Below are 22,106 nucleotides of genomic sequence, written 5' to 3'. Positions count from 1 at the left end.
TGCTTCAGAGTAAAATCTATTGTTAAGCATTTCCTCTTGCGTGTTAAAAATATTTAGATATAGAGAGGGATCTAATGATCGGTGTTCACAAGTTATGTCATACAACATTACCCTCTTGAGTTAACCTCAACCCAAGCATGCAGCTAAAAATATTCACAAGGGTTTACAACAACATCAACTAAATGAACCATAAAATTATTTTATTTTTGGACAAACGGAATGGAAATGATGTGAACAATCACAGAGTGAATAGCACCGGTATGCAATGGCAGTTATTATTTCATATAGCCTGCAAATCTTATCATCATATACTGTATACTGCCACTGGTATGATGCATATATGCATACAATGCATCTTTAATAAGTCCAGCCTGCGTACAACTCATATGGCACTAGCATGTTATATCTACTGTATATGTCACTGTCTCTGAGCAAGAGAAAAAAAATCCATATCTTGCTGCTTCGGAGGCGGCTGTGATTATTTAACTATTCATAGAACTGAATCCAAAGCATGATTCATTGTGGCTGTCTTTTACGCCTGCCAGAAGATTAGGAGGGACAATCTGGCCCCTGTGACGCCACATTATTCCAGACAGTGAAATACTAGAGACAGCTGTGTCACTCCACTGTGGAGCAAACACAAAGGCCGAGCCTTTGGGGCAGTACAGGCTGGGTATGGTTATTACTGTCACACGGCCACTGAGTGCTGCAGGGCTCCACAGGTGGCATGTGAGATGAAAAAAGACACTATAAAAAAACTAACAATCAACACATCAATTGTTGTGTCGCACAGGTAGGTGATGTGACATTCAAATGACTTGTGGTGGGAAAAATTGGGTTGCAATGTCTGAAAGTGTTTCAAGGAACTGCTCAGAAACCTGTCTGACTGTCTAACTTCAGGATGTGCAGCAAAAACGTTTTACCTATTCTACAAATGTAATGAGTTTCTTTTATGATCCAACATTTACTGTATTACTGGTTTCAGGGCTTAATGAGTCTGAGTACTCTTGTGTTTGTGCTTGTTGCACTACTGTTGCAATGCTGCTCCGCACTTCTGAAAAACAGCACTGATTCCTCACTAATGGAGCTTAGCATAGGGAAGACTCTCTAATGTTACTCACTCATTCTTATTCACCTCACTCTCCCTCTCCCCTTATCAGCTAATTAGGAGTGTTTAGTCTTTTAGTAAAACCAACCAGATTTAGCCACAATCTCTATCAGCCAATCACATAATTGCTGTCAATATTTAAATGTTCTCCTCTCTGTTGCTGTCAGCTCTCATTTCAGCGAGAATCGTCCTCCTCCCCGTTGACCTCCAGTTCATAATTTCCAATGCCCAGGTCTGAGCTCACCAGAGCTCGCTCTCTCTTCTCATTCATCCAGATCTCAGCATCCGCTTCATTCATCACGATCACCAGTGTCTAGACTCCATCGGGGGGTATCCTACAATACTCATGGCTTCTCAACCCCCTTTGAAATATGATGACCTCACGATGGGGTCTAATCGCCAAAAACTTTTCTCATTCATCATTTTATTGTGCACAGATCAATAAATAATTGTTTTTCCTGAACTAATGTCAAGTGGATGCAGAATAGGACATCTTACGTTATGGCAGTAAAGTCACAAAATCGGAAGTTGAAATCAAGTCTTAAGTGTCACTGAGGTGACATCTGAGTCGCATCTAGACGGTTGACGAGTCAAGTCGAGTTCTTACTACTCACGTTTTCTTAGTACTCACGTGCCTGGGTAATCAGCTTGAGTTTAAAGCTACACTTATCAAATTTCTATATTAGCAATGAATCAAATGACTATGTAATGTGACAGGGGTTACTCATTAACCACTATTACCGGACTCTCCAGTTTCGCTCAGTTCTATAGAGCATTTTAGCATTGTTCAGCTCAATATTTTAGTTTTTACAGTCTGCAACTTTATTGTTTTGTTTCAGTTTTACCAATCTTATCAACATTGATTACAGCCGCAAAAGGCAGCTGTTTTCATTCATAAACTCACTGTGGGCTACTTGCCGAATAGAAAACAGCAGACAGGCATGAACATAGTGGAGCATTTAGCAGCTAAAGAGCCAGATATTTCCCCTGGGAGTTGGTGGAGACCAAAACACATTGGACTTAGCAGCTGAAATCAATTCTTGCTTTTAAGCATGATTATGTAATTCATGAAAGGAGAAATAACACAATATTTCTCTTACAATTGAAAAGTTGAATATGGATAACCTGACGTGCCACAACAATCTGAGAAGCTGTCATTGGAAACTGTTTGGAAAATGGCAGGCACTTTAAAAAAATATACCTGGCAGGTGATTGGAATAACCATCAGTCTATCATGTCCGCCATTGTTGTTTTAAACGAACGGTTGCGGCCAACTATCCATCCATGCGCCACACACCCCTAAACCACGCCTGTAGCTGCCAGTAGCTCCTCACCGGAAGCTGATTGGTTTGGTCCGCTGCTGTTCAGACTCAAACGCATTAACTTGAAGCCTAATAAGATGGATTTCCGTTTGATATTTGATCAGATGCTTGACAGTTGCATATATTAGAATTCAGGGTGATGCTTAAAAAAAATGCGAATTGATGTGTCAAGTTTAAGTGCAAGTCTGAGTTCAAGTTACATTCAACTTCACTCGGTCCCCAAATGTTTTGAGGCCCTGGAGACTTTCCTTCATCAATGTAGAGCACACCAACACGCCATCCTCCCCCGAGCTTTAATCTCTCCAAGTCTCCGCCATTCACCATTAGGAGCAACTGAGCCATCACTCAGCACCTCAAATCATTGCCTTGTCATTTAACAAGTTCTGGAAGGAGCCTTCCTCAAACAGACAAATGTGGGGCCATCAGCGCTGCCCAGATGCCAATTCCTTTTATCAACTGTTAGAATGGGAGTGCTTAGTTGTCGCTACAGGGTTCCTGCAGCATGCTGGCTAGCCTGATATCATAAAATCAGATCCAATCTGATGGCCGCAGCTCTCAGAAGGCATATATATATATTCTTTTTTTACAACTTAAAAGTATTCCAGAGCTACAAGAGAGATGCAACACAAGGAAAATACACACTTTGAATACATTTGCACACCTAAAAACTCTTCGCATTCCACACGCCTCCAAAGCAATTACATTCAGAAAGATGGAAACTGTGTGCATGCTTTTGTGATTGTAGTCATCTGAACAGAAGTGAATTTATGCACACTTCTGTTTCCAGACATTATCAGTTTTGAAGGCTCCTGATGCCATACAGAAGTCTTGGCAGTGTATATGTTTTCTTCTCATAATGACAGATCACAGTTCTCTTAATTGGTTAACATAATTTCACTTCATTTCTGCACAAACTGTTTCCAACTGTCCTCATTTGCAGACTAAATTTGAAGTATGCAATTCCTCTGACGAACAACACACTACAGCCTGAATGTAACAGAAGAACTGACATCAAATAAATCATTTAAAGACAGCGATTCAAAATACTGAGATGGTTAACATAACCCCATAATCTACAAGAAAGGACAAGAGAATTCATTTTTTCTTCTGCTGCCTTCAAACACACCCTGAATACATTTAGGTAAATACAGTTACCAAGATTGACACAGGAAGGAATGACTTCAAGCTGTTATAATGACAACCTGCCATTCCCAAATAGCATCGGAATAATGTGATAATGAGCATTCAATTTGCTTGAGGAAGTCATCCTGCTGCTACAACAACCAACATGAAAGTGTTGCAGGGATATCTACAGATGCTTTCTTGCATTTCAATGTGTGTGTGTGTGTGTGTGTGTGTGTGTGTGTGTGTGTGTGTGTGTGTGTGTGTGTGTGTGTGTGTGTGTGTGTGCATGCACACGCGTGCGTGCGTGCATGTGTGTGTTTGACAACAGAGTAAGCCGATAGGGATAGGGATGCTGTCTTCATCATCATCAACCCTCAGGCCAGATGTGTGTGGATATCTCTCTTTCTGTGTGTCTGTGTGTGTGTGTGCGTGCGTGCGTGCGTGCATGCGTGTGTGTGCGTGTGTGTGCGTGTGTGTGTGTGTGTGTGTTAGCCTTGGCCCAGATGTGCTTAACATCTAAACAACGGGACCATTTGCATTTAGAGCACTCTTAATCTCCCACTGTGTACGTATATGCACAAATGTTACATAGCTTGGTTCATTTCCATGTGCTGCTTGAAAGCAGTGACAGTAATCATCAGCTGCTATTCAAATACATTCACTGCAGGACAACCTACAGAGCATAGCCTTATTATGACTCTTGTTAGATTTGCAGCACCTATGCATTTAAGGCTAACTGCAGAATACATAAAAAACAATCAATAAATTAATCCTGCATGATCTTCTGAGACAGGAAACCAAAATCCAGCAGATCAATACCACAGAAGAAGCAAATAATTAAGCAGTGTGGGATCACAGAGGTGGGGTCAGATGGATTTTCAGAAAATGATGAGTTTTTAACTTCTTCACAACGCTGACAAAGCTCAATCTTGTAAAGTATATTAATACTTAATTTAAACAAGAAAGGGATGATTTCGGAAAATCATCTGAAGACATGACATGAGAGGCTATTCATCAATTTGCTTTTTTTCTGCAAGGCTTAGCTTACCTTATTGGTCTTTAATGGCAGCAACGCACACCTAAATGATGCAACATGCTGATCAGAATATTGATAGGGGCTATACTTAGTTTGATCCCTGTCAGAAGCCTTTAAGCCTGGCCAGCAGCTATCAGATGTGGGTGCGAGATGAAGTGTAAGCCCTAGCGGTAGCGTACACCGACTGCATGGAAAGGTGACAAAAAGGAAGATCGTTAGAGATAACTTACCCCGAGAATGACAGTGTCTTCTCCTTGAAATATTGGGATGAACTTATCTCCGCGGATAATTTCGGACTTGTTCAGAGGACGAAATCGACACAAAACCTTGATATTGCATTCTGCGTTAGCATCAGCCATTGTGGGGAGAGAAAAAAAAATAGTGGACGTGCTTCCAAAAGATAAAAATGTCTTTATCTAAATTAAAGATCAAATATTCCCTGTGCAACCTTTTCCCGTAAACCACCTGGACGCAGGGCTGAAACCACCGGCTAACCCCACATGCAAAGCACTGGCAGGCGAAGCATGTGGAAGAATGGTCAACTACGAGTTTTGGGAGAGACTAGCCTATATTCTAATTCATTTAAGAAATGTAAATCAAAAGCAAAAAAAAAAAAAACAAAGAACCTGTTTGAGAGAGTTTCTTGTATTAAATGCTCTCTAACCAAACTCGGATGCAGTTGAGCGGTGGAAAACAGATAGAGAGTTGTAAATGGGGAGTATATTCCAAACTGGTCCGGTCGGCAGCGTTTGGATACGCTTGCTTCCCTGTCATCCCTGCTCTCTCACTGGGGGCGGGGCGTGGTAAAGTGGCGACTCAAATCCTTTCTCATCAGCACCACTGAGCAGAGGGACCAGGGAGAGGAGCTCCAACTCTGCCTCTTATTCACGCAACCACAACTAGCAGTGGCCTCGACGGAAAAGTTCACTTCCACTTTTAACCATTCAGGTGGAGCAATTTGCACAAAAATGTGAAGGTGTTGCTTTGTTGCATCTGGTGATACATTCTCTGTAGGCTACCCAGTTGTTTTTGAGGAGAGCATTTTAGGTCTGCACCAGACTGGTCGTCATGGAAATCCTGGTTTGCATGACAAGATGAGTAGTCATGGGGGAACCAAAGGTTCCATCATTTTTGCCCAGAGATTATTTCCTTGATGTAGCACTGTACTTCCATCAAGTTGGAAAAATTGAGAGAGAGTCAGATTACAATAAAGAATGGTCGATGTTGAAGCAGCTAAAATATCCTGACTTTGAGTCCCTATGTGGTCAAGCCCCAAAAACGTAGGATAGGCCTACATTTCCCAAAGTGCTACTCAATTGTATTGATTTACACCATCTCCGCCTAGTAGCCTATGTTATTTGCCATTGTGCACTGGATGACAAAGCCATAAGCGGCTGTGTATCTTTTGCTGTAGATTGGGCCTACAGATGAAGCTTAATCATATAGGCCAATCATCACCAATCATGTAGTTGGCTGACACTAAGGGTGCCACTTTATATTATATATCTAGTAGCCAGATGTGAAATAATGGTGACAGTATTGGAGACAGGTGATAATATGAAAACAAACATGCATTACTAGAACATACTCTTATGTAAATATAAGACTTTTCCTTATATGTGATATAAAAATAAATAAATAAATAAAAAAGTTGGTAGGTCTACGTACAACATTGTAGCACAAATGATTTGTTAATTCAAACAAGAAACATAAAAAAAATCATTATTCATTTGTGCAGCCTACTTTACAAACACTTTAGATAAGGGGGATCATTGTTTCTGACAGAGTGAAACATCTTCTCAAGCGACTGTCTTTGTGCCGTTGATTGAGTTGTTTCCTCGTAGCTTTAACGCCACCGTGTGACGACTCTGCAGCAATTGAACAACATTATTTATTTATTTTAAATAAAGACAGAATCATGGCGTTCTTGAAGCAAATTAGCTGTTATATATTCTGAGTTCGACAGCAAATACTGTATTTGATGGATAAATCCAATAAAACGATGCTAAACGACAGAAAGGGTTAGCTCGTATTGGTCAAACCGAGCGCATGCGTAAATCCGCTCGACTTTCTCGGGAGCGTTTGTTTTGTTGGTTTTGGTAGGCCGTTGAATTCTTTCCCATCGTTGTAGACATTCTTTGGTTGTAGCGAACGCATCACCGCCCCTTCGCCTGCGCCTGCATGAAACCCAACGTACACGCTGTCATATCAAGCAAGTGACTACATCAGCCTGGAAGCCTCCACCGGCTGAGAGACTGCTGGCTCATCTATCGTTAGCTTTTGTTACAATTTAATTCGGTTCATCGATCATACACATCATTACACGTTTAAAGCAACTGTTATTATTTTCTAGCGTAGTTTGTTGGTCTCGTCTTTGCTTCCCGCTGACAATGGCTGATCCTAAATACGCAAACTTGCCAGGAATTGTAAGTGGCCAATGCTAGCAGACAGGTTAGCTAGCTAGATTGCTAACTGTAGCTCCAATATCCGACAGCTAACGTTAAGTTAACTAACATTCCTGCTGTTTACGCTGTCGTCTGCTTATTGTTTGCTATTACTATACAACTAGCGTTAGTAATTGTAGAGTCTTAGTTGGTAAGTTTTCAGTTAATGTTGAATTCTTGTAATATAAAGCAATGGCTAGCATATACGTGTTGTTGAATGGGCCGGGGCGTTGGCCAGGCTAATCACAATAAACGGGATATCTGATAAGTTGATATATTGTTTACCTCATTATTTTATTAGGCCTTTAATGAGCCGGACGTGTACGAGACCGGTGACCTTCCAGAAGATGACCAGGCTCAGTTTGAGTCGGTAAGTTGACATTTTGTAGTCAATACTGTCCGTTTGCAGACACCAATATCCTGTTTGCTGGATTTTAAGATAAGAGGTGTTTACACTTTATATAGTTTCGCATTGCCAGACTTTATATAACTGAGAAAGCAATTATTTCTTCATTGTGATAAGTGTGCAATATCCCTGCCACGATGAAACACCTAACCACGCAATTACTTTTACTGTGAATGAATCTGTTACTGCATTTGTGCTGTCCTTACTAACTGGGTAAGGCAAATAAATGTTATCCACGAAAAGTTTTAAGATGACACCTATGACCACCTCTTTCCTTTATTTATGCTTAATACATAATTTCACATTTCAATGCAAAGCGTATGTTTCTTAAAATATATATATTGTTCATATTTCATTGATAGGTTACTGTTTAACTTGTCTTCCATATATTATAAATAATAGTAGGCTATATCTGTTCATTTATACATGTAGAGAAGTAAGTAAGGGAAGACAACTTTGAAATGGATGAAAATCCAAAAACAAGCACCATTATCTATTAAAATGTCAGGGAACACAATATACTATTTATAACTGTGTCATGAATATGGTCTTGTGACTCTTAGAAATGTCTATTCTCACTGCCATCCAACCTTAACATTGGGCAGAGTTATAGTGGCATTGCTAGATTACGCTCTGTAAGCAGTTGAGGGATGATGGTCTGACATTGCTTTTAAACATGTCTAAACAGTTTACTGACCGGCTGAGTGAATCCTAATTGCCAGTATGCCTTCTATGTTTCCACATTCATTCTTCTCATACCCTTGCCCTTGTTTTGACTCTTCCCCACCCCTCCTGGGACCCTAGTTTGTACAAGTAAGACTGGCTCCATTTTACTCTGTGAGCTTAATGCCATGCTTTGTATGCATGTTTTTTAATCTCATATTCATTTTTCCTAGCTCTTTTGATTGGGATAAAATGAAAAATCAATCAATGAAGTGACTCTTTTTGTGCTCTTTATAATTAATCAATTTCTGTTTTGAAGTGCAAGAAATCAATTATTTTCCTCCTGTGTGTGTTGCTCATTTTAACTCTCTTTTAAGCAAATGATGATGATGGGTCTTCAGAAGCACTTTAATTAGAAAAGTGTGTGTCTATTTGTTTGAGAAATTTCCTCATCATGTTCTAACAGTTGCTTCCTGCCTAAACACACTATTTTGACTAACTGGACATTTTAAAGCCCCCTATACACTGTGTGATAACATATTGAAGGTTCATTGCATGTCAGGCTTGGATATAAATGATTATAATATAATAAAATTTGTGCTGGACTGTACGTTATCTGTACGTAGCTTGATGAATCCTAGCATTGATGAAAAATGCAATCAGAAACATGCATTAACTTGCGCAATCCATCTGGTCCGCTCTCGTGTTTTGAAAATGCAGCCAAACAAAAAACCATCTTTGGCAGTGATGCTGGCACTTCTATGTTCCAAAAGATGTCCATCTTTGCCAAAGTTCCACAAACTCATTTTACCTGCCTTTGTGGTTTATGCCTATTACTTTATTCAATATGTTGTGTTGACCAGTGTATTCTACATAATTGCATCTAGGTATGCATTGGATTGGTATCTACACCGACCTTACTTAATAATACGTACCTTTATTAAATGGTCTACCTTGAGATGTTTTATACTGTCACAGCAGGCAGCAAGCTCACCTTGTATTACCTCCATGCTACTTCACAAAAAAGAGGAATTGGATCACTCTATCCCTAGTTTTATGCCTTATTCCGATTGGTTGTTTTGTAGATGTTGGTCTTAGCAGATGTCATATTAAGAATTTGGTCCCAAATTTTGCACCATGTCAGACCTTAGACAAAGACTCTCTTTGGTCACCAATGCTATAAATCAGCCATCGGTGGACATGTCTTGCAGTGTGATCTGAGACTTCCATCTTGGATTGATGACCGCAGATATCATTACGTTTGTCTGGGACAGCGTATAGGGGCCTTAACTTGCATATACTTCATTAACAGCTTTGGTTTAGTCCAGCAAATTAATTTCGGATGAACAGCATCTTATTAAGAAATAACTCGACCCGATGAATGATTTAGGATAGATTGCAATTTCTATAAGCCTTTTTAAGTTTCTTGACTTCTTTTAAGCACCCTTAAACCACCCGTTTCCCTTCATTCTGAGAACACCAACCCCCTGCATCCATAGAAAAATGTTGTGAGACCTACAATGCCCTCCAAGAGAGCATATGGTCACACTGCATTATAAAGTGAAATATGGTATCAAAGGAGAAAGTAACTTGTTAGTGTTAACGGACCATCTTACCACCCTGAATCGGGAAGGAGAGAAAGAACTGGAGACATCCTAAGCAGCAGTCCGTGTCTCCAGGGTGTTTTAGCAGCAACCCTCAGAACACCGCTTTCTTTCTTATCTTTCCCAGACCCTGGCCAACTGTTCCTGTTGTGTGCATGGCATGTGATAACCACATTAATCTGTGTTGTCTCTCTCTCTCTCTCCCCTACTTTTTTCTCTCCCTCTGCTCTTCCGTTACTTTCTCTAACTCTCTTTGGAAACCCAAGGAGCTGGTAAGAGCCTGACTAACTCTCCTCCTCACTCTTCCTCCTCCTCCCTACATCTGTGTAACTGTCTTGTGTTGTGTGTTTTGTTGGTCTGTCTTTAAAAAAAATCCAAATCTGTTGTGAGCCCGGACTCATGTCATCTAGCTGTATGTGTCAGTGGTGTTTTAATCTTACCCATAGCCTATAGTTCATCATAATTGATCACTAGGAAGTTTTGATCAAATGATGCACCCTTTTTATTTATTTTTTGTGCTCCCCAGAATCACTAATCAAAGAACCGTCCTTTAGAAAAGAAAGTGTTAGCGGCTTCCAGCTTTTCATCCACGTAACATTGATTTTTACCATAGTAGACTTATACCACACGAATGACACATTTTTATAAAAGTTAAACCTTTTTAAAGTCTTAAGAGTCTACAATCAGGCCGAGGTAAAGCTATGGCTGTGATATGCGTAGCTAATTTTGCACATTTTTGTCTCTTGCCTGCTGGTACTCTAAATTATGTTGAAATGATCTGGTTCTCGACTGCCCCAAATTATGGCTGTGAAGCTCTTGTAGATTTTAATGATTCATGGCTACAAATGGCACACTTGTTGACTTGACCGCATAATTTGTTATTTTTAAATCATATTTTGGGGAATGATCAAGCATATAATTTCCTTTTTAGATCTCCTGTCAACATATTTCAAGTCTACCTTGGGCTTCGAGACTTTTGGCTCACTGGCTCAGTAAGCCAAGGCTCACTTTTAAGTCTTTGCTGTCTGTCTAGTCTAACGTGCTCTTTTAAGATTTTGTTTATGTTCATCTGACTTTATTTGCTGGTATTTCAATGACAGGAGGAGCTCTGCAGTGACAGCGTGGAGAGGATTGTGGTCAACCCCAACGCAGCCTATGACAAGTTCAAAGACAAGCACGTCAACACCAAGGGGCTTGGTCAGTTCTTAGTGGATTATAAATATTGCTGTGTAACAATAAGTGTTAATAATTGTATTTGCTTTATCAAGGAGGTTTCTGAGATTGTTTCCGATATACAGTCATAGTTCAGTCTTGTGACCATTAATCACCACAAAGTATAAAAAAACATTACCGTCATCTTTTTAGAATAGCTTTTACAAAACACAATATTTACTTTTAACGGATAAAGACATGTACAAGATAAAGATAAATGACCATTAATACATGACATACAACAGTAAAAACAACTTTTTGGTGCTGTTGCGTCAGGATGTCCCTCTTCTGTTACAGGTGTAACAAGTCCAGCATTTTGTTGATTTCAAACCCCATAGCTTGTTCTGGTTCAGACTGGGCTTTAAAAAGACAACCAGCTTTTTCGTTCTTTTAAAAAAAAAAAAAAAAAATTCTTTCACAACCCATTTGTCTCCTTTTCCCAGACTTCTCAGACAGAATCAGTAGAAGCAGAAGAGTGGGCTATGAGTCAGGAGAATTTGAAATCGTGAGTACATTCTGTTCAGCAGAAATGAAATACTTCTTTTAGAAAGTGTTCCATATTAGGGTAACAACACCATTAGGATTTGTATTTCACTTTGTAGATACATGTGTTTTCTGACAAAGTTAAGTCTTTATCTTGTCAAATATTCATACAATTTCTGTGCTCTCATCTTTGTTTAGCTTGGAGAGGGCTGTGGAGTGAAGGAGACGCCCCAGCAGAAGTACCAGCGCCTGGTGAACGAGATCCAGGAACTCACTCAGGAGGTGGATGCCATCCAGGTGAACTAACAGCGAGACGCACACATGCGCTCAAGCACACCTCTCCCTTGCCAATAGGACGGTACACTGTGATTATCCAGCCTTGATCTTTCTGCCTGCACACAAATTCTGATGCCTCTCACAGAGGGACTTTCCTCCACTCTGCTTCTTGACAACGTCATGTATTTATTCCGTGGAGTGCAACCTTTTAGTTTGAATAATTTCAGAGGTGGAATATTGTCCAGTTCTTACTAGACACCTGAGCTTTGTATGGTGTGTGTGTGCACCAAAGCCTTAAATTAACCCTGAAAATGAGTTGATTAAAACTAGTGCAAGAAACTGCTTTTTCAGACTTTCAAAGACCCCTCAACCCAGAAACTAATCAAACCTTGGTTGTCATTAACTTGGTTACACACAGAGCAGGGTTTGCTGCTCTGTGGGTCCAACACCATATTCAACCTGTGAATTGGCTGTTTTTTGTGAATAATCCGTGGTTTTTAGCTCATGCAGGTCATGTTGGCAGAATGTGTGTCCATTCATCTGGGTAAATGTAGTGAATGGAAAAAGTCAAATGCTGCACGCATGGGTGAGAAGAACATGCTGCAGTTTACTTATAGACCAGATTAAGTGAGAAATAAGGAAATGCCTGACAACTATAGATAATCATGTCATAAACTAACTACTGTTTTTTTCAACCTGGACCCTATTTTTCTATGTTTTGTGTATAAGTCACTGATGGGAACATCAATCTTTGAAATTTGTCCAGTATTAAGCGAGATTGCTGCAGTCGGCAGTGGAGAAACAAGCTACAATTTAAGTTAATAGGCCAATTGTCCAGCTTGTATTTACCTTCACAAAAGTGCTCGTTTTGCCACTGATAGGCTCAGGTTATTATTCTAACTGTCTGACAACATAATGGAAAGGATTTCTAAGGAGGTCGATCTTTCTGTTAAAGAGTAAGATCCTTTTTTTAAACATAAAAACATCCGGGAAATTGCGTTCGCTAAACCCACCAGACTCCATGTAAATAAACATCTTTTGGAACATAGAAGTGCCAGCATCACTGCAAAAGATGTTTTTTTGTTTGGCTGCATTTTCAAAACACGAGAGCGGAGCAGATGGATCGCGCAAGTTAATGCATGTTTCTGATTGCATTTAGCATCGTAAAATACACTTCATTCAACAATCGACAGAAACAAAATAAAACTATGAAAAGCCGTTTTGGGTCGTCTTTCCACTTTTCCAACCATCACAGCTGTAAGTATTGCTTTTTTAATTGGAGTCTGGTGGGTTTAGCGCTAGTAACTTCAGAGCTGTTTCTGGTTAAAGAGAAAGGTCTCAAAGAGGTTTTAAAGGTCTATCTCTGAAGGGATCCTTTCCATAATTTTATCAGAAACTTAGAATAATAACCTGAGCCTGTCAGTGGCAAAAACAGCACTTTTGTGAAGATAAATACAAGCTGGACAATTGGCCTATTAACTTACATTGTAGCTTGTTTCGCCGCTGCCAACTGCAGCGATCTCTCTTAATACTGGAGCAATGTCAAAGATTGTTGTTCCCATCAGTCACTTACACACAAAAACATAGTAAAATAGGGTTGGAAAAAAAACGTTACTCTTTAAGGAAAGATTTTTATATTTTTCAAGCTTATGCTCATAATTGAGGCTGTTTTGACAATGAGTTGAAATAATTTTGCACCCACCACGTCTGTTGTAGAGATTCAGGAAACATGACTCCAGAAAAAGATTGTATATCGGGTAAACCAGTGCCTTTTTTTTTTTTTTTTTTTTAAAGCTTTCCTAAACAAAAATCAAAAGTAAACACAGAATTTGCCCTCTGCTGTGGAGAACTCAGTTACTCAATGATGTCGGTGTCTCTCTGCTTCCAGGCTACCACAAAGGACAGCAGTGCAGAGGAGCGCCTGACCCCGGTGGTACTAGCCCAGCAGGCCGCCCAGCTCAAACAACAGCTGGTTTCGGCCCATCTCGACTCACTGCTGGGACCACACGCACACATCAACCTGGCTGACCCAGATGGAGCGCTGGCCAGGTGAGCCGATGGGTAGGGTGACAAGACAATAAAGAGGACAAGCATCTGGAATCTGAGACCTGACGCAACAACCTATCAGACCCTGACAGAGTGATGAGGTAGTAGGCAGGGAATGGATGGAAAGAGGGAGAGGAAAAAGGGTAGCTTGAAGATATAGAGGAAATCGACGGTTTGAGGGAAGAGCAGGGGAATTGATTTCACTGAGCCTACTATAACCTAAATATAAGGAGTGGGAGGGTTACAATGGTAATGTAGTACAGCTGGTATCAATTGTCCACAGAAACCCCACTGATCTCAGTGGAGCACTACCTGGGGAGAACAAGAACTGATGGACAGATGATTGAGGAAGGGAAATAAAAACTATAGAGGGAGTAGGGATTAACAGAGAGAAGCCATAGAGATAATAAAAGCATACTGTGGTGAGATGTCAGACCACAACTCTGAACTGAAGACAGCTAGGGAAAGAGACAAGTGACAGAAGGGGAACAAAACGTGATAAACAGCTCTTTCAAGTTTACAACAAAGCTTGGTAGCAAGAGGGAGGGGGGCACAGCAGCACATGGAGCTGATAACCATATTGAACACATAATCCTTTTGTGTCTCCTTTTTCCTCCTTCCCCCAGGCGTCTGCTCACCCAGCTGGAAGTGGTCAAGGGCAGCCGTGTCAGCGCTGCAGGAGACGGCAAGCCGACGGCATCGGCTAAGGGCCCAGATGGAGTAGTACTCTACGAGCTGCACAGCAGACCAGAGCAGGAAAAATTCAATGAGTCTGCCAAGGTAAAGTGGGAGGGGAGGTGAAGGGAAGCAGAGTCAAGTGTCTGGGATGAATGCACTCGTGAAATGAGCAAATGTTGATCTGCTAGACGTGTTTTTTGTTTTCATTCTCATGAGAGAAATGTCAGAATATTTGCTGGCAAATAAAGGGGAAAAAAGGCAGGAAGGTATGTGCGTGAGGGTTTGTGTGTCCGCGTCTTGTGGGATGCTGTTGTCACTGCCAGCCATGTGTTGCCTTGTTCTGTCCCTGTAGATTGCGGAACTGGAGAAGCGTCTCGCTGAGCTGGAGATGGCTGTTGGCTCAGGATCAGACAAGCAGGTACACACACACACACACACACACACACACACACACACACACACACACACACACACACACACACACACACACACCCTATCTAATGCTTCACACTAATTCTGTTTATCGCCTTCTCTGTTCTTCTTCATGCTCCTTTACTGAGTAACCATCCACTAAGTAAAACTGAAAGAAAATCTTTCCCTTGATTTATGTAAATTACCGGGGTAGCTTCTTATTATGATTTATTTTCCCACATTGTGTTTATGTTGCAGGGACCTCTGAGTGCTGGCGTACAAGGAGCCAGTTTGATGGTAAGAAGTCAACTATTTGTTTTGGAACACTGTATCGAGATTGTGTCTGTATTCATAACTCTGTGTATCTGATGTGCAGCCAGAGAACTGGGTCAAACTTCAAAGATGAATGACATCAGTTCCTCCACGTTTGGTTATTGTTGCTGTTCAGCAGTAAGAGCAAGAACACAACAAGTTTTGTGCTCAAGCGTGTATATAATTTGTGCGTGTGTGCTTGTTTGAATCAGGCCACCATAGAGCTCCTGCAGGCAAGGGTCAGCGCACTGGACTCCGCTACTCTGGATCAAGTGGAGGCCAGACTGCAGGTAACTAAACCACGCACAGCATACAGCACAGGGTTAGGGGGAAATGGATGATTGTAATATAAATGTCAACTACAATTTCATTATATTCTTATTTATACTAGGGATGAAAATTCTTGGCCGATTAAAATGAAAAACGTATTATTATAGCCAAATAACCAAACATGTATTTTTCCACGTTTTCCATTTATTTTGCCAATTTTTTCACCATTGCATAAATTAAATATTCAAAATGTGCTTTTTACTATAGTCTTGTTTTTCAAAGAAAAAAAACATCATTGTAATAAGTACTTGTCTAATTAAATTTTCTTTTATCTAACTTTCTTCTTATTTGAATGCCTCTGAAACGGTATCACTCGCACAAAATGAATAAATGACTCTTTGTCTCTCTCCCATTTAGAGTGTCCTCGGGAAGATGAATGAGATTGCTAAACACAAGGCAGCGATTGAGGACGCTGAGACACAGAACAAGGTTTGTAATCCCTGCACATCCATCAGTGCAAACTTAGTGCTGTAATTATCTCAGATGCTTTCACGCAAAGTTACAAAGCACTTTAAGATGGGAAAACTCTGCTGGAAGATTCCTACAATCAGGAAGTTGTCTGGCGCTATACGTTGGAATGCAGGGCTGTCTTTAACAAACAGCTGGCACAGCCTGTAAGCAGTCAGAGCCAAACAAATGTTTTATCACCAGGTTTTCTGATAGTTTGGAAATTTTGAATCAGTAATGAAATAAACTTTCTTTAAGTTTTCATGTTAGATTCAGCTATGAGATATGCATGATTTCCAGGCAAAAAATGTTGGGTGTCTTCGGCATCGACTGTTCTAAATTGGTGTACGCTTAAAAGGCCAGTAGAGGGTAGGGCATGTTAATTATGTCATCAGTGAATGACAACGGTTATTATGTACAGTGTACATGGTACATTGCTGTTTGATGCTATGAGACTGTAATACACTGTTACCTATGTACTGCACTTGTAAAAGAAAGACTTGAAAAAGTACAAAAGCATGCTTTTAATGTGAGATGATGTATAATAAAATCATTGCACCCACAATAACCTGGCCTCTGTCTTCAGCCATAAAATAGAGTGGGAATTGGAAAAGGCCAAATCTCAAGCCGCATTTCTAGCATTTGCTACCACAGCGCCGCAAAATAAATAAATGCAGGTATCATTTACAGTTCAATCATTATTACATCAGGAAACTAAGGGGAAAGCTGGGAACTTGGGTAAAACAAACGTATATGTTGTTTTAGCTGGCAGGCTTTATCGTGGTACTAAATGGGCCTGTATGTGTTTACCTGCCAGGTGTCGCAGCTTTATGACGTGGTGCAGAAGTGGGATGCCGTGTCCACTTCTGTACCTCAGGTGGTGCAGAGGCTTGTCGCTGTCAAGGAGTTGCACGAGCAAGGTAACGCACGGGAAAGGAAACTTGTTTACAAGGTGGCGGCCCAAGACTTTGTGTAACTCTCTCAGCCACAAGACAATATTATTTGTTGAAGTCTTTACTCTACCCACTTACAACATACTATCATCTACAATATCATATACATGTGGTGGTGTTGAGTAATTGGTTCATATTGCAAATATTGTAATAATATTGCTCTAGGGGCAGATTTCACCCCAGTAAGGATCATAACAATGAAAACTTTGATAATTTATGTTCTATTCTTACATGTGAGGGGAGAAGAACCTTGATATGACACCCATGAGAGTTCAAGGAGAGGATGTATGTAGGTTAGTGGGGGGTAGGGAGTGGCATTAAAGATTCAAAATATGTAGAATGTAGCTACAGAACATAACTGGGTGTGAACCCGGATCACGTTTCAGGCGGCATCTGTGCTGGGAAGGGATACTTGGCCTGAAAGATTTGCATTTACAATGGGAAGATCGGAGTGTGAGACAAAAGAAGAAAACTAAGCGAAAATGGGATTCAACCGGATAATGGAATTAGCCTAAACCATGCCATTCTATTACAACAAAGGGCAAGAAATCACTGAAAGGGAGACTCAAAATGGTAATAGAATTAGACTAAATCTAGCAATACTGTTAAACACCCCCTCAGGGAGAAAGAGATGCATAATATTATATATCACATCATCTTTTTATTATTTAGCACATGAAAGCAGAACCTTGGCATTAATAGATTATATTGATAATGAATTTGTGAGAGCTGAAAGAGGTCATTTATCATCGAGACTCTTTGCACCAATCTGTCACAGTCTGCAGCGAAAGGGTTCTTAGCTCCATGGCGTTTATTTTTCTCTCCTGATCTTTCTTTAAACCGACGACGGCAAACAACAAAAATATTCTCACAAGCAGTCACTCATCAGTTTCAGATTACAGTTGTCTTTACTCCCCTTCACTTTGGCTACAAGCACTTTTTTCTTTTTTTTTCTTTTTTTTAAACCACACCTTTATAAATTTGGGAACTAATACTACATCTGATTTCTTCTTCTGTCTCCCTCTCTCTTCTCTTGCCTCTCGATTTGATTTCATCCAACCCCGCCTGCTCACAGCCATGCAGTTTGGCCAGCTGCTGACCCACCTGGACACCACTCAGCAGATGATCAACAACTCTCTGAAGGACAATAACACTCTGCTAACACAGGTAGGAAGTTAAAGATCCATGGAACAATTGGGACAACCTACTGTAAATCACTTCTAACACTGCAGGAGTGTGGAACTTAACCTCAACAGTGTTGAATGTTCACACCTCGTGTGAGCTATTACAACCATAGGACCGTTGGACTTAATGAGGCCAGTAGAAATGCATGCCCGTCCTACTGGCGGGTCCACACAAAAGATGTCAAACAATAAATCAATTGCTGTCGTTTTATATGAACGAATCCTTTCTGTCACACGACTGAACTGCATCTTTCAAGGTAGAATCCTAGTGAAACCTTGTTCTAGCTTCTTGTCTACAGAAGCTTTTTCACAGATTTGAAAATGTTGCATTCATTAAAAAATAACTTGACAAGCTCAACCACTTGGCAATAACCTCGTATGTGGAATGAATGAGTGTTAAAAAAAAAAAAAAATCTGTCCTTAAACAAAAGTTAGGGGGCTTTTACACCTGCATCATTTAGTTCGGTTGAATCGCTCTAGAGTTCGTTTCCCGAACGCGGCTGGACCTGCAAACTGTAGCAGCTTACAATGTTTCTCTCACAGAAATAGACTGTTGTCACTCGCATCTCCGTGGTCAAACGGTCAGCCGCCGCTTAAGGTGGAGACAGACGCCGGCAGAGCAGGGCGAAGTCTCGGTGACCAGAGCAGACATAGTGACATCGCTCGCGAAACAATGTTTGATTATTTAAATGGAATGAGCTGGCTCGACCATGGAGATGCAAGAAGCGTGCTCTAGTCCAGAACACAGGACCTTCTTCCTGGATTTACTTTCTTGCTCCCGCCCCAGACACATCTGACCAATAAGCAGAGTGAACGTCGTTGCGTGGTTTTGTAATGACGCATTTTGATACGTTTGGATTTTTTAACTCAACTGATTTGGACCAGACCAAAGGAACTATAGGTGTGAAACCACAAGGTGTGTTGTAAAGACCAGTGTGTTCGTGCCCAAAAGTAAGAATCAAACAAAGTGCAGCTCTCTAAAGCCTCAGTCAGTACTCACGGCTTCTCAGTTCAAAGCTCCTGGTTGGATTGACAAAGCAGTGCCTTGTCAAGTAAAGCTTTTCTTTTTTGATGATTTTTGTTGAAACTTTGAAGTCAGAAAAGTTGTGCTGGGACTTTTATAGACTTACACGCATTGCGTTCTCGAAGTGAAGTGTCCTTTGGCTTTTAGAAGGTTATTGAATAGAAGGTTACGTTACTTTCCCAGAAAGCCAGCAGTTACTTGATAGCCTCCTGGAACAACATGACCCTATAATGTTGGCTTTCAGTAGCATTTTCAGTAATTACGCCTTTCAACTCCCTGTTAAATTTACCTTACACATTAATGACAGAGTTATGTTAATGTAAAGGGTGTCAACTAATAATTATTTTTATTATCAGTTAACCTGTTGATTATTTTAATTGTTTAGTCCATGACATTTTAACGATGTCCCTGTTTTTGAGGGAATACAATAGCATTTTCAAATAGCTTGTTTGGTCTGACCAAGAGTTAAAACTGAAAGATGTTGCATTTAAAATGATACATTTTCTGTCGATCAACTCAATAATTCATTGACTATTTGTTTTAACTCTAATATTTAAGTAACCAGTAGGCCTGTAATTTAATTCCCAGACCCCAAGTTGATGTCTTCAAATGTCTTGTTTTGTCCGATTCATTCAAGTTTTTTCCACATTTGTAACCAGGTTCTCCCCCCTTTGCTTGTTTTCTCTAACTGCCTCTAAAAAATGCTGCCTATTTAGAGATTTTTTAATTTATTTATTTTTTAATCAACATCCACTCTCTCGCCCCCCCCCACCCCAGGTCCAACAGACAATGAAGGAAAATCTGGTGACTGTAGAAGAGAACTTTGCTACGCTAGATCAGAGGATGAAGAATCTCTCCAAGTAAATGGTGGTGGAGTTTGGACCGGCCCAAGAGAAGAGTATAGAACATGGACAAATATGAGCTGGCTAGAGAGCACAGAGGGAGGGGGGGTTAACTCTGTCCTTTCTAGCCATCCCTCTCTTGCTCTCTACTTTGTCTCTGCCTTTTTTCACTAAGTGGAATGTTGAAAGAGAAAGTTGGAAAAGAAAGAAAAAAGGAGACCAAATGTTCTTGTCCACCCTCCTTTCCTGTTCCCTGTTCTCTTCCATCACATTGATATCAACTGAAAACACATTTTTCCATTCTATACATGCCACTGATTGCAGTCCCCTGTTAAGCTTAATGAGTTTTAGACTGAATTGTTTTTATAATTATTAGTATTAAACATAAGAAATTCCTCCATTTCTTTCGGAACCTCACTCTTATGGATTTGTACTGTATACTCTGGTCAAATTAAATGGATCACAGTAATGGAGGGTTGATGGATGACACACAAAATATCCAGATCTAGTGTCTTCTAGTGTTGTGCGAGTGTCAGGGCTAAGTCACGGAAGGAATGCTTGTAAATATGCCTGCGTACCTTATTGTTCTCTTCATGCTCAGTCGCTTGTAACTATATTATTATGACTGAGACCAGACACCACAGACAAACTTTTAATCTGCTTTGTCATTGCCTACAAGTCAACTGTATTGTACATCTGTGGTCATGGAAACGGATCAATAAAACAAAGTGCGATAGGCTTGCCTCCTTTTTATATCATGAGATGAATATTTTTTTTTTTTTTGTATTGGAACAAGTTAAAGTATATGTTTCTGTTTTAAAGAGCATGTGGACATGTCTTGGCAGATGCCTGAAAAGAAAAACCAATGAATTTAGGGGCTGAGGCAAGGTTACATACTGACTTTTGATAAACGGTATGAGCACAAAAACAAGTTCCTGGTAATGAGTCATCAGCTGTTGGTATTGCAAATAAGATACATCGTCAAGTAAAACACGATAGCGTGACAAATTTGAAAACTGTTTGCCTTTTTATTTAATTCTAATGTTGGTATTCAAAATCCTGAGAAAATACTGGTTTCTTTAATATAAGGAATTGTTATACCCATCTATAAGCAATAGGTGGCAGCATAGCATCTAATAAAAAAAGGTCAAAGTCGCATTGTATGTTATTCAGCTTTCAAAAGGTACTAGACTCCATGTGAGAAAATTATTCTGCCAAACTTTAACATTTCTGTGCTGTCAAATTTCCCTGTAGAAATAATTCTATTACACATAAAAAGTTGAGTCAATTACAATCCAGACTGTATTTGCATTGGTAATCCCTAAAAGAAGAGTGACTTGACAATCTTGACCAACTGGATCTGAAGTAGATAGAAAGAGCTCATTTGAAAAATGTAATTTCCCTTATGGGATTAACAAAGTTCTTTTTTCGTTTCCTTTGTGAACACAATATATATCTATACAGTGAATGAAGACATGCGTAACGGAAATGTTGCAGAAATTTTAAAGCATCCAGTCCAGTAATATCACATTGGTGGTTTTAAATGTATCAGAACTAGTCTGATACTTTGTCATTTGTAGAGGAAATGAATACAAGGCACTCTGGGAATTTCTCCGAGGTCAACCTTAAATCCACCTGGCATTAGGAGCTTTACAAAATGCATTTAAACGAAAAGCTGCCTCATGCTTGATGTCAGGTAACATACAGTAGGGCAAGGATCAGGTGTTTCGTCTGGTTTCTGATGAGTCATTCATGCAAAGCTGCTCATGTGCGTTAAGGGAACAAGATCCACAGCTCCAACTTAGAAGGGAATGCTCCAGATGAGCACAGAGACATACCGTGTACTATATATCATGTTGTACTGCATTTGTCCTTCTATTTTGGGTGTAATGGATTGGGTAAGCCCAGTCCCATCTGTTAAGACTCATTTATAAACAATTACAAACTGAAGTTTACTAAGAAGTCAGCCCAAAATGCTGTTAACAACGCGTATTACAATATTATTTTAGGCAATAGCTCTCTGCGTGGCCCTGAATATGAATGAGGATAAAAGGACAATGAATGAAGGAAGAGAAGCCGAATCGACTCGGAAATGATTTTAGCGGTGGGGTATAAATCTAAACAAAAATCCTAGAGGGTTTTTGGTAACATTTAAGCTCCAGTCGTTCTTAACACTAATATCTCCTCTATTTTGACAAAC

At 40.1% G+C, this 22,106-nt stretch overlaps 2 protein-coding genes across 6 annotated transcripts in view; one reads left to right on the top strand and one right to left on the bottom strand.

Annotated features, from left to right (window-relative positions):
- The window catches only part of kif5ab (kinesin family member 5A, b), a 69,300-nt gene extending 63,980 nt beyond the window's left edge, over nt 1–5,320 (bottom strand). For all 4 annotated transcript variants that reach the window (XR_003692408.1, XR_003692409.1, XM_028576141.1 and 1 more), the window contains exon 1: nt 4,822–5,320. Coding sequence is in view for 2 of the 4 variants with exons in the window: in XM_028576141.1 (XP_028431942.1) it covers nt 4,822–4,950 (129 nt within the window). In the remaining 2 variants the exon portion in view is untranslated. The remainder of the gene's footprint in view (nt 1–4,821) is intronic.
- A 1,357-nt stretch (nt 5,321–6,677) lies between these two features.
- On the top strand, nt 6,678–20,643 carry dctn2 (dynactin 2 (p50)). Of its 2 annotated transcripts, XM_028575638.1 has the most exons (15): nt 6,678–7,017; nt 7,337–7,405; nt 8,246–8,254; nt 10,809–10,905; nt 11,364–11,425; nt 11,602–11,700; nt 13,568–13,728; nt 14,352–14,505; nt 14,756–14,821; nt 15,073–15,111; nt 15,339–15,416; nt 15,814–15,885; nt 16,721–16,823; nt 17,932–18,023; nt 19,842–20,643. In XM_028575638.1, the coding sequence occupies exons 1-15, from the start codon at nt 6,982–6,984 to the stop codon at nt 19,926–19,928; spliced, it is 1,224 nt and encodes a 407-aa protein (XP_028431439.1). In that variant the 5' UTR covers nt 6,678–6,981; the 3' UTR covers nt 19,929–20,643. The 2 variants fall into 2 exon arrangements, with proteins under 2 accessions (XP_028431439.1, XP_028431440.1); XM_028575639.1 differs by lacking the exon at nt 8,246–8,254 and having other exon boundaries at nt 6,682–7,017.
- Nucleotides 20,644–22,106: the final 1,463 nt, after the last annotated feature.

The sequence above is a fragment of the Perca flavescens genome, chromosome 4 (assembly GCF_004354835.1).
Source record: "Perca flavescens isolate YP-PL-M2 chromosome 4, PFLA_1.0, whole genome shotgun sequence".
Lineage (NCBI taxonomy): Eukaryota > Metazoa > Chordata > Actinopteri > Perciformes > Percidae > Perca > Perca flavescens.
The sequence above is the reverse complement of the archived record's forward strand: the minus strand, read 5'-3'. Positions and strand labels throughout refer to the sequence as shown.